The 13,110-nt window shown below is 64.4% G+C and overlaps 2 protein-coding genes across 2 annotated transcripts; both read right to left on the reverse strand.

Moving 5' to 3' along the window:
• Positions 1-6,008: 6,008 nt before the first annotated feature.
• Positions 6,009-6,908, reverse strand: SMIM44 (small integral membrane protein 44). Its single transcript, XM_082495273.1, has one exon. It carries the CDS (start codon positions 6,811-6,813, stop codon positions 6,223-6,225), a length of 591 nt encoding a protein of 196 aa, XP_082351399.1. The 5' UTR covers positions 6,814-6,908; the 3' UTR covers positions 6,009-6,222.
• A 1,992-nt stretch (positions 6,909-8,900) lies between these two features.
• On the reverse strand, positions 8,901-12,624 carry DOHH (deoxyhypusine hydroxylase). The gene is made up of 5 exons (XM_082495438.1): positions 12,597-12,624; positions 11,979-12,289; positions 11,527-11,603; positions 11,065-11,302; positions 8,901-10,066 (listed from the first exon to the last, which is right to left on the reverse strand). Exons 2-5 carry the CDS (start codon positions 12,250-12,252, stop codon positions 9,750-9,752), a joined length of 906 nt encoding a protein of 301 aa, XP_082351564.1. The 5' UTR covers positions 12,253-12,289; positions 12,597-12,624; the 3' UTR covers positions 8,901-9,749.
• Positions 12,625-13,110: the final 486 nt, after the last annotated feature.

Here is a 13,110-nt window from a genome sequence, read left to right on the forward strand (position 1 = left end):
GGGGAACGACCACTAATTTTTATTATTTTTATTTTTTTAATCGTTCTCCCTTTTTTTTTTTTTTTTTTTTTTTTAATTTTTAACAACCCCCACCCCCACCCCCCCCCGCAGCCTCTGGGCTCGGTGGCCACAATCGGGGTGGGCTCAAAGCGGGGTGCGCCCCCCCCCCCCCCATCACGGGGGATGCTCCGAGGGGGTGTCGTCCCCCCCTTCCCCCCCCCTTCCCCCCCCCCAGGCAGGATGGGGGGGCAAGTGGGGGGGGGGGGTGTCCGCTCGACAATCACCGCTCCCGGGCTCCCGCGGGGGGGGGGGGGGGGGAGGGGGGGAGGGGGGGGCGGGGGGGGGGTGTTCATGCACTACAGTCTCTCCAAGAGGGTTTTTAGTCGGGCTCGTCGGCTTAAAAGAAAGAAAAAAAAAAAAAATAAAAATAACAGAGAAAAAAAAAAACAATTCAGTAAAAATAGTCCTCGTGAGCTATAAATAATAAAAATTTAAAAAAAAAAATAAAATAAAAAATAAATAACCTGTACATATATATATATATATATCTCTCTCTCTCTCCGCATATATATATATGGGGCCGCAGGGGCCGGAGGTGGGCGCGGGTCTCTGTCGGCCGACAAACACAGTTAAGGTACTTTTAAAAGCGCAAAGGAAATATATATATATATATATATATATATAAAACCCCCTATATATATATATATGTCTTGTTCGTTGTTGTTTTGTTTCTTTTTTTTTCTTGTTGTTGTTGGGGTTTGGTTTTTTGGGGTTTTTTTTTTTGGGGGGGGGTTGTTTTTTTTTTTTTAGGGGGTATTTTTTTTTCGACTCCGAGTTTGGAATTGCTGCTTTCTGGTTCCTCCCCCCCACACCCCCCCCCCCTCCTCTCCTCGGGGGGGGGGGGCCCTCTGCCGCCGGCCTGGGTGGGCAGCACCCTTGGGTGCCCCCCCCCCCCCAATGCAGCAGCACCCCTGGGTGCCCCCCCCCCCCCATGATGGCGATGGGGAGCGGAGTTGGTGACCTTTGGAGACCTTTTATTTTTTCTTGGGTTTTATATTGGGAAATGGGGGGGTGGGGGGGGGGTGGTGTTGAGGGTTGGGGGGGTTCCCACCCCCCCACCCCCCCCATTGGGCAAAGAGCGGCAAAAGGAGAGTAAACCGCCCCAAAAAAGGCGTCGAGGCGGCAGCCGGCAGGACCACGACTCACACCCATACCAAAAATCCCGCCGCAGTGCCTCCGCGCCGCCGGCTGCCCTCGCCCGCCTTTTCGGGGGTGTCATGTGTGGTGTGTTCCTCACCCCCCCCCCCTCCCCAATTCCTACCACCCCCGGGGGGGGTGGGGGTGGGGGTGTACCCCCTCCCTGGCAGTTATATTTTTATTAGTTAGCCGGATTCTCGCTTCTCGCTTGCCGCAGCCGTTACACATCCGCCGAGCGCACCAGGGCCGCGAGCCGGGGGTCGGGACCCCCAAAATCTCTGGTTGTGCCCCCCAACCCCGGCCCCTGCATGTTCCCCCCCCCCCGACCCCCCCCGCTCGCCTCCCTGGTGCTTCACGATATTTGATTATACCATTGTACGCAGCCATTACCGATAGCCGCCGCTCCTGCCTACATACCAGTTACTGACCGTGACTATGGATTTTTTGGGTTTTTTTTTTGTTTTGTTTTCTTTTTGTTGTTGTTGTTTTTATTTTGGTTTGGGGTTGGGTTTTGTTTTTTTTTTGGGGGGGGGTCTTTTTTTTTTTTTGGTTGTTTTTTTTTTTTTTCTCCCCCCCTCCCCTCCCCTATGCAAAAAATGAGAAAAAGAGACAAAAAAGAAGAAAAAAAAAAAAAAAAACAACAAAAAACTGACACACACACACACACAAAAAAAAAGATTAAAAAAAGAAAAGAAAAAAAAAAAGACAAAAAAAAAAATGTATAAAAATTAAACAAGCTATGCTTCAACTCCAGCCCGCCTCCGCCCTTCCTTCGCTGCCCACGGGGGAAACTGAGGCACGGCGCCCACCCTGGGGAGGAACTGGGTGCCCCAGCCTGGGTTGGGGGGGGGGGCACTGGGGTGTACTGGGATATACTGGGGCAGAGCCGTGCCCTGGAGGGGGGACCCCCACCCGTGGGTGCTGCTGGCCCAGATGAGGTGGGTGGCTGAGGGTGCGCCCGCTCGGGGACAGTGGGGTGGCAGAGAGGGGACACGTGGGGACAGGGACACGGGTGGGTGCGGCTGTGGGGTCACATGGGGACGCGGCGCTGCCGCTACCTCCTCTGCGTCAGGACCTTCTCCATGTGACATCACGGCCTCATGCACATGACATCACTGCCTCCTGCACATGACATCACTGCCTCCTGCACACGACATCATTGCCTCTCCTGCATGACGTCATCGCCCTCACCCGTATGACATCATCGGCCAAAGCTGTGCGTCACCTCGCGGTCCCCATTGGCCCTGTCCTGAAGAGCTGCTCAGGACAGACGGGGGTGCTGAGGCCGGATGCGCCCCCCCGGCGGTCCCCAACCCCCCGTGACACCCGCCGGTCCCCGAACCCCCGGGACGCGGGGCAGGACGCCCGGGTCGGGGCATGCCGGGGGACACCGGCTCTCGGCCGTGCCGAGGTCGCTGAGGCCTGGCAGCTCGTCACACGCCAGGAACCCGCCATTGTCCCCTGCCCCGGTGGCACCCAGTGCTGCCCCCGCACCCAGCACCCTCCGGGGCAACGGGGCAACGCCGCGGGCCCCATCCCGGGGGTGCGGAGCCCCATCCCGGGGGTGCGGAGCCCCGCGGGGGCCACAGGACAGTCCCGTCCCCGTCCCGGTGACACCAGACACTTGACGCCGGGGCAGACTGGGGACCTTTACTGGGGTATGGTCGGGGGCGCCCCCCCCGCCTCCCCACGGGCGGGACCCCCCGGGTCAGGGGAGGACGGGGGGGGACGACCCTGTTCCTGTCGCCGGCCACCGCCCTCCGCGAGCCATTCCGGCGGGTGACCGATCCACCCCGGGGCTTCGCGGCACCTCCCGCTCCGCAAAACCCGGCGCGGATCCGCGGCCGGCGGACGGGGCTGAGGGCACGGTGCTCGACGGGGCGTCCCCAGGGCCGGGCAGCGGGTGGGCGAGGGACGGCCACAGCCTCAGAGGGACGTGGCCTTGGTCCGCTCCTCGTCGTCGCTGTCATTCTCGGCCGCCGGGTTGGCGCAGCCGCCGTGCTCCAGCCTGCCGGGAGGGAGGCGTCAGCCAGGCATGGCCGCCATGGCGGGGCACCCCGGCCCACTTCCCTCGGGTGTCACCATCGCCTTCGGCCGTGCCAAGGGCACACCGGGCCACGCACGGCACCGCCGGACCACATACGGCACCGCCGAGCCGTGCATGGCACCGCCAGCGTGTGACTGTCCCCAGGGGGAAACTGAGGCACGGGGGGTGCCTGGTGCCAGCCCCGCAGCGGCCGGGTCGTGGTACCTGTCAGTCCCCGGGGTCTCCTGGAGGCCGCCCCGCTTCCTGCGAGGGGAGAGAGAGGGTGAGCGGTGCCCAGGGACGGTCCCGTCCCCAACCCCGCAGCACCCTGTTCCCGGCCCCGCGCATGGCCGGGGTTCCCCGCCGAGGTGGGTGCAGGATGTGTCCCCGCCGCAGCGTCCCACCTGTGCATCCTGATCTTCCAGAGCCGGTTGGCGAGCAGGAGCACGAAGACGATGAAGAGGAAGACGACGACGGCCGTGAGGCCAACGAGCCAGGGCTGCAGCTCCTTGGCACCGGTGGCTGCGCGGCAGAGGGACAGGGATGGGGACAGCTTCAGGGGAACCCCATCCTGCAGGGGACGGGAGCCCCCATCCCATGGCACAGGGTCCCAATAGTGCCGAGCCCAGCAGCAGGGGATGTTGGGGACACCGGGGGACATGGGCAGGTGCTCATTGCCACCCCCTCCCCGCTGTCCCTTGGGTGCCGAGGAAGCCACACCGGTCACAGCCAACGCGTCCCCAGGAGAGCGCACAGGTGCCCGCATGGTGGGGGGGCACTGGGGACAGCGGGCAGGTACCCCAAATCTTTCTGCTCTGCCCCCAAAATGGTCACTTCAGGGGCACTGGGACAGACTGGTCCTGCTGGGAAGGTCTCCCAGGAGCTGACCTGATGTCCCGGGGTGGGCACAGCCACCCCCGAGGGCACCCCAGGGCGCGGGGGGGGGTGGGGTGGCCGCGGGGGCACCTACCGGCCTGTCCCTGGGTGGTGGCGACGAGGACGAGCAGGACCAGGAACGAGAGGGGCTGCGAAGCCCTCGGCATTTTCGGGCGGAGGCTGGCAGGGGGCTGGGGCACGGCCGGATCCTGCACCCCCCCGGTGGGCTCCTCTCCCGCGTCGCTGGCTGGGGCCGAGTGCCGGCACCGCTCTCTGCACCCGGGGCCAACGGGCGGCTTTTATTGGGCTCAAGAGGACAAGTGCCACCAAGTGCCATGGCAACACGGCTCCCATAACCCTCCGGAGGTGGCACTTCTCCCCCGGCTCAGCCACCAGCACCCTGAGGCACCCAGCGGCCACCACCTCAGGGACCACCATGGCAGCCCCATGCCCAGGGCTGGGGTCCATCCCCGGGGGGGTTGAGTGTATGGAAGGAGAGGGATGGACAGACGGACGGGAGGGGTGGGTGGGTGGACGAAGGGACAGACAGGTGGGCGGATGGGTGGGTGGAGGGACAGATAGATGGGTGGGTGGGTGGAGGGAGGGGGGGACAGACAGATGGATGGGTGGGTGGGTGTTTGGAGGGACAGATGGGTGGGTGGATGGATGCATGGACGGACGGGTGGGTGAACGGACGGACAGACAGATGGATGGATGGACAGATGGATGAATGGATGGACAGATGGATGGATGCATGGACGGATGGAAGGTTGGATGGATGGACAGACAGACGGATGGATGGATGGATGCTTGGATGAATGGGTGGGCGGACAGACAGATGGACAGACGGGTGGGTGAGTGGACAGATGGATGGACAGACCAATGGACAGACAGACAGATGGATGCGTGGATGGATGGATGGACGGTTAGGTGGGTGGATGGACAGAAGGATGGGTGGATGGATGGACAATCAAGGGCTAAGGCAGATCCGGGCCAGTGTCCCATCCCCAAAGACACAGCTCCCACTCTGCCACGCCGTGGGGACGGGGCAGCGTTGGGGGGTGGACAGTGCCAGGCCACTCCCCTGACACCCCACCCCCCCCCAGGGACAGCTGGGCCCCAGATGCGATGGCTGCTGCCGGCAGGACCCCACCACGTGCCCAGGAAGCGCCCGGGTACCCCGAAGAGCTAAATATTAACGGTGTTATCGGCGAGACCTTGGCAGGGCGAGCTGCTCCGCCTCCCAGCCCCCACCCGCCAGAGCACAGGGGAAACTGAGGCACGGGGTGGCCGGTGGCACCCCAAGGATGGACTGCCCATGGTGATTCCCCGAGGGGTGAAGAAGGACCCTGGGGACGTGGTCCCCACTGGAGGAATTGGGGGGGGGGACACAACCCACCAGCGCCAGCCTGGGTTTAATGCAGTGGATGGGGGTCTGTACGATGCGGTCCCCATCCTGTGCTCAAGTGGGGTTCACGGGTGCTTCACCCCCCAAGATTGGCTTTGGGGGACACCTGTGGGTGCCACTGAGCTCTGCTCCATCGGGAGGGGGCACAGCCTGGCAGCGTCGGGGCAGCGAGGGGGCCGGTGGGGGCAAACCCAGCCTCGGTGTACAGCTGTCCGTCTGTCCGTCCACACATGGCTGTGCCGTGTTTCTGCATGTGTCCCCGCATCCGTGCCCCCTGCACCCACACGCATCCGCACACGCGCACGTCCGGGCTGTGCCCCCACACCAGGGGTCTCCGCCTTTATATACCCACACGTGTGTCCCCACACGCGTGTCCCTCCCCACGCGCCCATGCCCGGGGGGGGGCAGTTCCACGAGGGACGCCGCTGTGTCCCCAGGCGAAGGTCAGGGCGTCCCAGCCCTGCCACCTCCCAGCACCCACGCCTGGCTAAGGGGCGAGCGAGCAGGGCTGGGGCAGGCTGCTTTATTGGGGGGCAGCGATAGCAGCCCCGAGATAAGCGTGTGGGGCTGTGCCGAGGACGGTGAAGCCGCGTGCCAGTGCCAGCGCCGGGCAGCGTCACCCCTGTGCCCGCGTCTGGAGGCGGCGGCTGTGCTGTGACCTGATGGCCAGGCACGGCCGCTGGGTCCCGGTGGTGGCAGGGGGGGTCTCCCACCCCTAAAAAAATCTCTTCTTGTGGGGGTCGGCAAAGGAGATGGAGCTGCGCGGGGTGGCGGTGAGTAGCCCCAGCGGGATGTCCATGCCGGGCAGGGCGCCGGTGCCTTCACCGTCCGGCTTCCTCTCTGCCAGCACCCCGTCCTCCTCCAGCCACTCCACCTCTGGCACGGTCCCTTCGGCCATCACCGCCTTCTCCTCCTCCAGTTTGGGCCCGAACGCCCAGTCTGCGGGGGAAGAGACGGAGCCATCAGCAGCCACGGTAAAGGCTGTGGGTTTGGGGGACACCCCTTCCCCCCTGCCCAGCCCCATAAGGAGCCCCAAAGCTCGACCCCACTCTGGGCAGCACTCACCGGCAAAGTCGTGCACCAGGTCCTTGATGAGATGCCCCACGATGGCGTAAGCCACCACCAGCACCAAGGTGGCCGCCATCACCAGGTAAAGGACATAGCGGGGCAGGCGGATGCTGTCCAGGGCAGGGGGCTTGTAGTCCACATAGAGCACCCCATCCTCCTCGGGGGGCGATTGCAGCAAGTGCCGTGGCCCCCACGTCCCCCCGGTGCCGGGGAGCGGGGTGCCCCCCACCAGGGCCATTGCCAGCTCCCCCTGCACCCCAGCTCAGAGCCAGCGAAGCCTCTGCCGCACGGGAGGTCACAGGGGACAAGTGGCATCAGGGTCCGTGGGGTTCCTCGGTGCCAGCGGCTCACGGGGACAGCGGGGTCCCCATGCCCGGTGGCAGTGCCACTTGCCCTCCGTGCGGTAGGGAAGCCGCTCACCCGCTACCGCCGAAGGACAGAGCATCCGTGGGAAGGAGCTTAGCGCCTGCTAATCCGAGCACAGCCCCGTCGGGCTCAGCCCGGGGGGTGACCAGCGGGCTCCGACGTGGCTCACGGTCCTCAGAATCTGCCCCTCCGGCAGCACCGCAGCTACCTCCATCCCCCTGGGAGTGAGGAACCATCTGCAGCTGGGAGAACCCCCAAAAGCAGGGATGGGGAGGGACACACCGAGACCTCCTCCCACTCCTCCGAGCTCAGTTAAATCCCTCCGCAGGCCCCGCATCCCCCGAGCAGATGGTGTGAAATCCCAGCTGCAGCGCCCTGCCCTGGAGGACACGGTGCCCTCCGAGCCGGGAGGTGACGGGCAGAGGGGATGGGTGGCACAGCCCCACGCCGTGGCGGGGGTCCCACAGTGCTGCTTTTGCTGAGCAGAGCCCAGTTGCAGCAAAGTAGCCCCCCAGCGAGGGGCTGTCAGCTTCCTGGAGCTTCATGTTGGCCACTGCTTATGGCACCCGGGTGCCCAGCATCGCAGAGGAGCGCGGGGTCCGGGCACTGCCTGAAAGCAGTGCCCTCTGCACCGGGAGGGTGCAGGATTTGGCCTGGACCAGCAACAGCCTTGAGAAAAAAAAAAACAAACCCAAAACTAACAACCCAAACCCTTCCCAGTGTGGGTTGGTTGGCCAGGGAGGGATGAAGGTGTCCGTGGGGTTCAGCGCCAAGTCAGGACTCAACGCCCTGGCCCTCCTCCGCCCCGGCACACATCCCAGTTCTGCTGCACCCAGGTCGTCCCTGGCCAAGATCCTGGCCACAAAAATGCCAGTTTCATTCCAATTTGGGCTTAAAAGGCATTTGGGAGAGAACAGAGGCAAACGCTGGCGCAGAGAGATTTGGAAACAACCCTGCGTGGTGCGAGTGAGTCACCTGTGGAAACGCTGGAGAACAGCGGGGAGCAAGGGTTGGAGCAGCCGGGGCGATAAAGAGGGAGAAACACACTGGCGAACACCAGGGAAAGATGCCGGCAGCACGCCAGAGCCCACGTGCCGATACAGTCCCAGCGTGGAGCTGGCAGCCACCTCACATGGATAACGTGGCAAGGGGGAAATGACACGTCCCACTGCCCTGCCCCATCGGAGAGGGAGAGGGGCGCAGACACCCCAAAGCTTGGGGGTGGCGGTTGGGTCCTGCCCATCACCCAGGGGCTATGGAGGGTGAGGGAAGGGGGGAAACAAGACCCATAACAGCTGCTGACTCCAAAACATCCGATCTTTGTCTCCCAGTGCCGAGGAATCAAGGTTCGGTGGCCCTCATCCTCCACGTGACGTGCAAGCAGCCCCATCCACAGCACTCGAGTGTGCCCGTCTGACTTCCAGTAAGCATGTACAGGCGACCAAAATTACTCGTCTCCAGTAAAAACCCCTTCCACGGGATCCTGAACTGGGCTGAGGCTGGGGCTCCCCCACCCCAGCTGTACCCCCAAGCCCCAGGGCCACGAGCCGGTCGCAGCAGCAGCTTTAGGGACTAAGAGGATTGAGCCCAGGAGACATCGGTCCAGGGGAAAAGCCCCGTCAGCAGAGTGCCAGTCCCTGCGGTGCAGCTGGACCCCATCGGCCCCTCCACTGGGCAGCAGCATGGGGGCTCCTGGGGCACCCCCTGGGCAACATCTGCTCTCCTCCCTGGGCCTGCCAGGGTTGTGGGGAGGCAGGTTTTACCCCATGCCATCAGAGACGCCTCCATGTGCTCTCTCCTCCCATTATAGTTGGACTCGACGACCTTTCCGACCTAAACGATTCTGTTCCATTATTCTATTATGGCAGCCCCCGGGCTCCCCGCCGGAGCCTGACCCCGCAGCGCTGGGTGCACCCCACATCCTGGCAAGGGCTAAATCACAGCTCGATTCACACAGGAGCTCCCCCCTCCAGCACTTTATTCCCTGCCAGCCCCAACCCCCAGTGCCCACACTGGGCCGCCCGGGGGTTTGGGTGCTGGGTGACAGCAGCAGACACCAGCCTCAGCCCTCCCAGGTCTGGTTAAATGCTGGGGAAAGTCCGGGCAGGCTCTGCCTCACCCTCTAAGCCCTAATGGCAGCGCCGTTCCCTGCAGAAAGAAAAAGCGCAGCCAAATCTTCCAAACTTTGCCATGAAACAACCCCCATCCCAGGGCAAAGGCTGCCGTAAGCGCAGCCCTGGCCTGCCCCGACAGGAGCGGCCAAACCCACAGCAGCTTCTCCACCGCAGAAGCAAGGAGGGACCCGGCTCAGCACCAGCACCAAGGGCTATTTTCGAGGCATCGCACCACTACAGCCTACGAGAGCGAGTGCCCAAAGCCAGCTCCGGCCCCCCCAGCAAAGCTCAGGCAGGGAAAGCAGAGCTGTTTCACACCGAGCCGCCACGGCAGCACAAGCCCAGAGCAGCCCCGGGCCCCGCGCAGCCGCGACAGGCTCCGACGTGCAGAGCGGAGCCCACCTGGTCCAAGCCCCGAGCCAGGCTGCGGGCAGACAGTGCTGATCCTGGCAGGGAAAAAGGGGCAGATCCAGGAAACAGGGGATGGCGGGGGGGCGGGGGGGGGGGCAAGTAGCAGCTCAGCCTAGATTTGGAGGGAGAAGGCGGCTGTAATTGTGCCAGAGAGCAAATCCAGTTCCTCCTCCACCTCCGCCGCGGCAAGGCACAGATCCATGTTGATGGAGGCGGCCATGAAAGCGCAGCCGGCGGGGGTGGGAGGCAGCACGCCCAGCCTGTACCCCCCCCCAGCCAGGGCTCAGGTGGAGGCCTGCAGCTTGCAGAGCCCGTCGGCGTACTGGAACTGGGTGCCATTCTCATACTCATACATGTCCAGCGCCACCTCGCAGCTCTCCCGCACCACCCGCTCCTCGTCGCGGGCGAAGGCGCGCAAGGTCTCCAGGCAGGAGGGGCGGGCGATGGAGCCCAGGGCCTCGGCACACTCGTGGCGCACCATGGGGCTCTCGGTGCGGTTGCGCAGGGCGGCCGTCAGCTGCGGGACACAGGCCTCATCCTGCATCTGACCCAGCACGTAGCCAATCTCGTGGCGGAAGAGGGCGCTGCCGGTGCGCAGTCCTGCAGGGAGGAGGCGAGAGTGAGCCACCACTGCCCTCGAAGTGCACTGGGATGCTTGGCCGGATCTCCCCACCCAAAAGTTGGGGGAAACCATGGGGCAGGCTGGGCCGGGGGTTAGAGTCAGTGATCGCCACCCCAGACCTGTAGGGGCTCTTGGGGAACGGGACAAAATAACCTGCTCCCTGACACCGCACAACCAGGGCAGCCCTGACACCGCACGCCCGCAGCCGTGCCCCAGCGGTGTAGGGACGCCCTCTCGTGATGGCGGCACCCACCCTCCCGGCAGAGCTGCCGGTACCCTGCCCTGCCCTGGGGAGCCTGTGCTGCCCGCGGGCCCTGCCCCACCAGCATGACGTGCCTGGGGTGGACTGGCAGCACAGCCACAGCCTCAAGCCCTCCTGTGCTGCAGGAAGCTTCAGTCAGACAGCTGTAGCAGGAGCTCACAGATCCCTGCACGCCTCATTTCTCGGTGCAGACATGCCCTCAGCTCATCCCAGGTGGCTGGAGAGCTTCGTCCAACATCTCTTGGGCTGGATCCAAACGGTTCCTGGACTGTGGTCTGCCCCTTCCCCACTCAGGAGACATTCACTCCCCCCTCCAGAGCTATTCCCAAACCCCAGGGTCAGGTTGGCAGGCTCTGACTTTCCAGGATGGGACAACAGGACTCCAGCATCTTGGCACCAGGTCCCACCAGGTCAGACTGGTTGGTCCCAAGCCAACATGACAGACTGTGCCCTGTTCCACCCCCTCCCACAGAGAAAGGGGGCCTGAAGGATGGCGAGGGGGGCTGTGAAACACTAAAAAGCACTGAGCCCTTTGTGACGTGGCTCTTGCAAGCAAACATGGGGACAGCAGCTCTAGAAACAAATGCATGAAGAGCCGAAGAGCCTAAGAGCCCCGCAGCTCTGGCAGCCCTGGATTTGGGAAGGACTAATCCCAGATTAACCTGTACAGACTTACAGCAAGGAGACTGCAGGCAGCCTCACGCTGGCCCTTACCGTCTGCCAGCGCCAGCACAGCTGCCTGGCCCCCCAGGTTTCGCAGGGCAAACATGGCCCTGTAGCGGTCAAACAGTGTGCGTGACTCATCCAGGAGGGTTTCGCGGAGTTTGGTGACGTCCGTCTCCTCGGCAGGGGGAGCAGGATCCACGGAGAGGTAGGGGCTGGCACCCGACTCCTGCTTGTTCTCCTGCAGCCACTCCAGCCTCCTCACTGCCAGCTGACACGTTTCTGCCACCTGCAGGGATGGAGACACAGCCTTAGCTGTGGGACGGCAACGTACACCGCTGGGAGAGCACCCAGGGCTTCCCGACAGCAGCTGGGCAGCAGCACACAGCAGGATGCTGCTCATGGTGTCCCTGTCCATGGCCAGGGGCTGCCCAGGAGAGACCTGCCTCCCCCTCCTGGACCAGCAGCGCTGCAGCCCAGGGGAAATGATGCCCCCACCCCCAAGAGCCTCACCTCAACCACGGGATCCTCCGAATAGCGTTTCAGGATATCCAGCACATTGGGATTTCCGATAGCACCCAGGGCTTCACCTGAAAGAAGGAAGGATGTGTCAGGACATTACCAAGGTATCTACATGAAGACCACCCTGCTGTGTCCTCCAGCAAAGCCTCACCCCGCTCTGAAGTGGGGACACAGGCCTGACTCTGACCAACCCTAAATGAGACAGCCTGGCAAATAAACAGGCCAGGAGCCAGCCTGGCCAGCTGGAAGGGGAAGGCTTGGCCAACCAGTCCAGCCAGGGGACATGGTGAGGTGGTTACACACCTCAGGGTTTTCCAAGCTATGACACCCAAGCTGGATCAGTCCATCACGAGCTGTTCGGTATGGGGGGGAAGCATCTGCAAATCCCACTTGCAGGCCAGACCCTTCCCGTGCACCCACAACTGCAGGAGCTACCATCGTACCCGCCTCGTGCCTGACCATGGGCTCCTGGCTGGTGTCCTCCAGCACCTGCACAAGCACAGGGATGGCCGCTTCGTCCTGCATCTGGCCCAGGCAGTAGGCCAGTTCGTGCTTCAGCAGCGCAGAGCCGTCCCCAAAGGCCCGGCCGATCCACTCCACGGCCGTCTGGCCACCCAGGTTGCGCAGGGTGAAGAGGGCCCGGAACCGGGCGGGCAGGGGCTGGGCCGCGTCCACCAGCGTCCGGCCGATGGCCGCCACCTCCTCCGCTGTCACCATGGCTCCGGAGCGGGCGGGGCTCCCTCCGGTCACACTCCTGCGAACGGAGAAGAGATCAGGGGGGCGCCGGGCGCAGCCTCAACCGCCAGCGGGTCCCTCACCCCGGGGCGGGGCGGGGCGGGGCGGGGCGGGCGGACAGGGCCGCGGCCCGGCCCGGCCCTGCCACGGGGTGGGAAGGGGGTGCCTCGGCCGAGTAGAACCGGCCCCCGCGGCCAGGCCTGATGCCACGGGAAGTACCCGGACCCGGGTTGACCCGGTCCCCGATCCGACACGGTCCCCTCCGCCGCGACGGCGCCAGCCCGGCCCCGCTCAGCCGGAGCCGCCGGGTCGGGCCCCACACTCACCGCACGCCGCCATGCTGCTGCCTCACGTGACCGCGCCTCCGGCTCCTACCACAGCACTTCCGGGTAGGGAAGGGCGGGGCCACCCCGAGCCCGCCCACGTAGGGGGGGGGGTGTCTTCGTGTCCGTCCCCCCCCCTCCCGCCGAGTGGGAACGGCCGGGGGAGCGGTCAGCGGCGGCGCATGCGCGGTGTGGGCAGAGTGCAGGCCCGGGGCGCTGCGGGGGACGCGCGCTCCCCCTCTGGCCGCCATGGCCTCCATGGCCGCTCCTCGGCCCCAGAGCTTCCCCCGAGCCCCATGGCCGTCCCAGTCGGCGGGAGGCCGGTGGTACTGGAGCACCGCCACGGGGAGCCCCTTCCCTGGGAGCTTTGCTGCCCGTGGGCCGGGAGCATGACCCTGCTGGGGATGGCCCAGGGGACATCTTTGGGGACACTGCTCCCACACCCACGCGATGGGTGGGAGTCGGCAGCCGGGGTGCTGCGTCCATCATCCCTGCCTGGGCTCCTCCAGCCACCCCC

Source organism: Vanellus vanellus (assembly GCF_965231255.1).
Source record: "Vanellus vanellus genome assembly, chromosome: 25".
In the NCBI taxonomy this organism is placed as follows: domain Eukaryota; kingdom Metazoa; phylum Chordata; class Aves; order Charadriiformes; family Charadriidae; genus Vanellus; species Vanellus vanellus.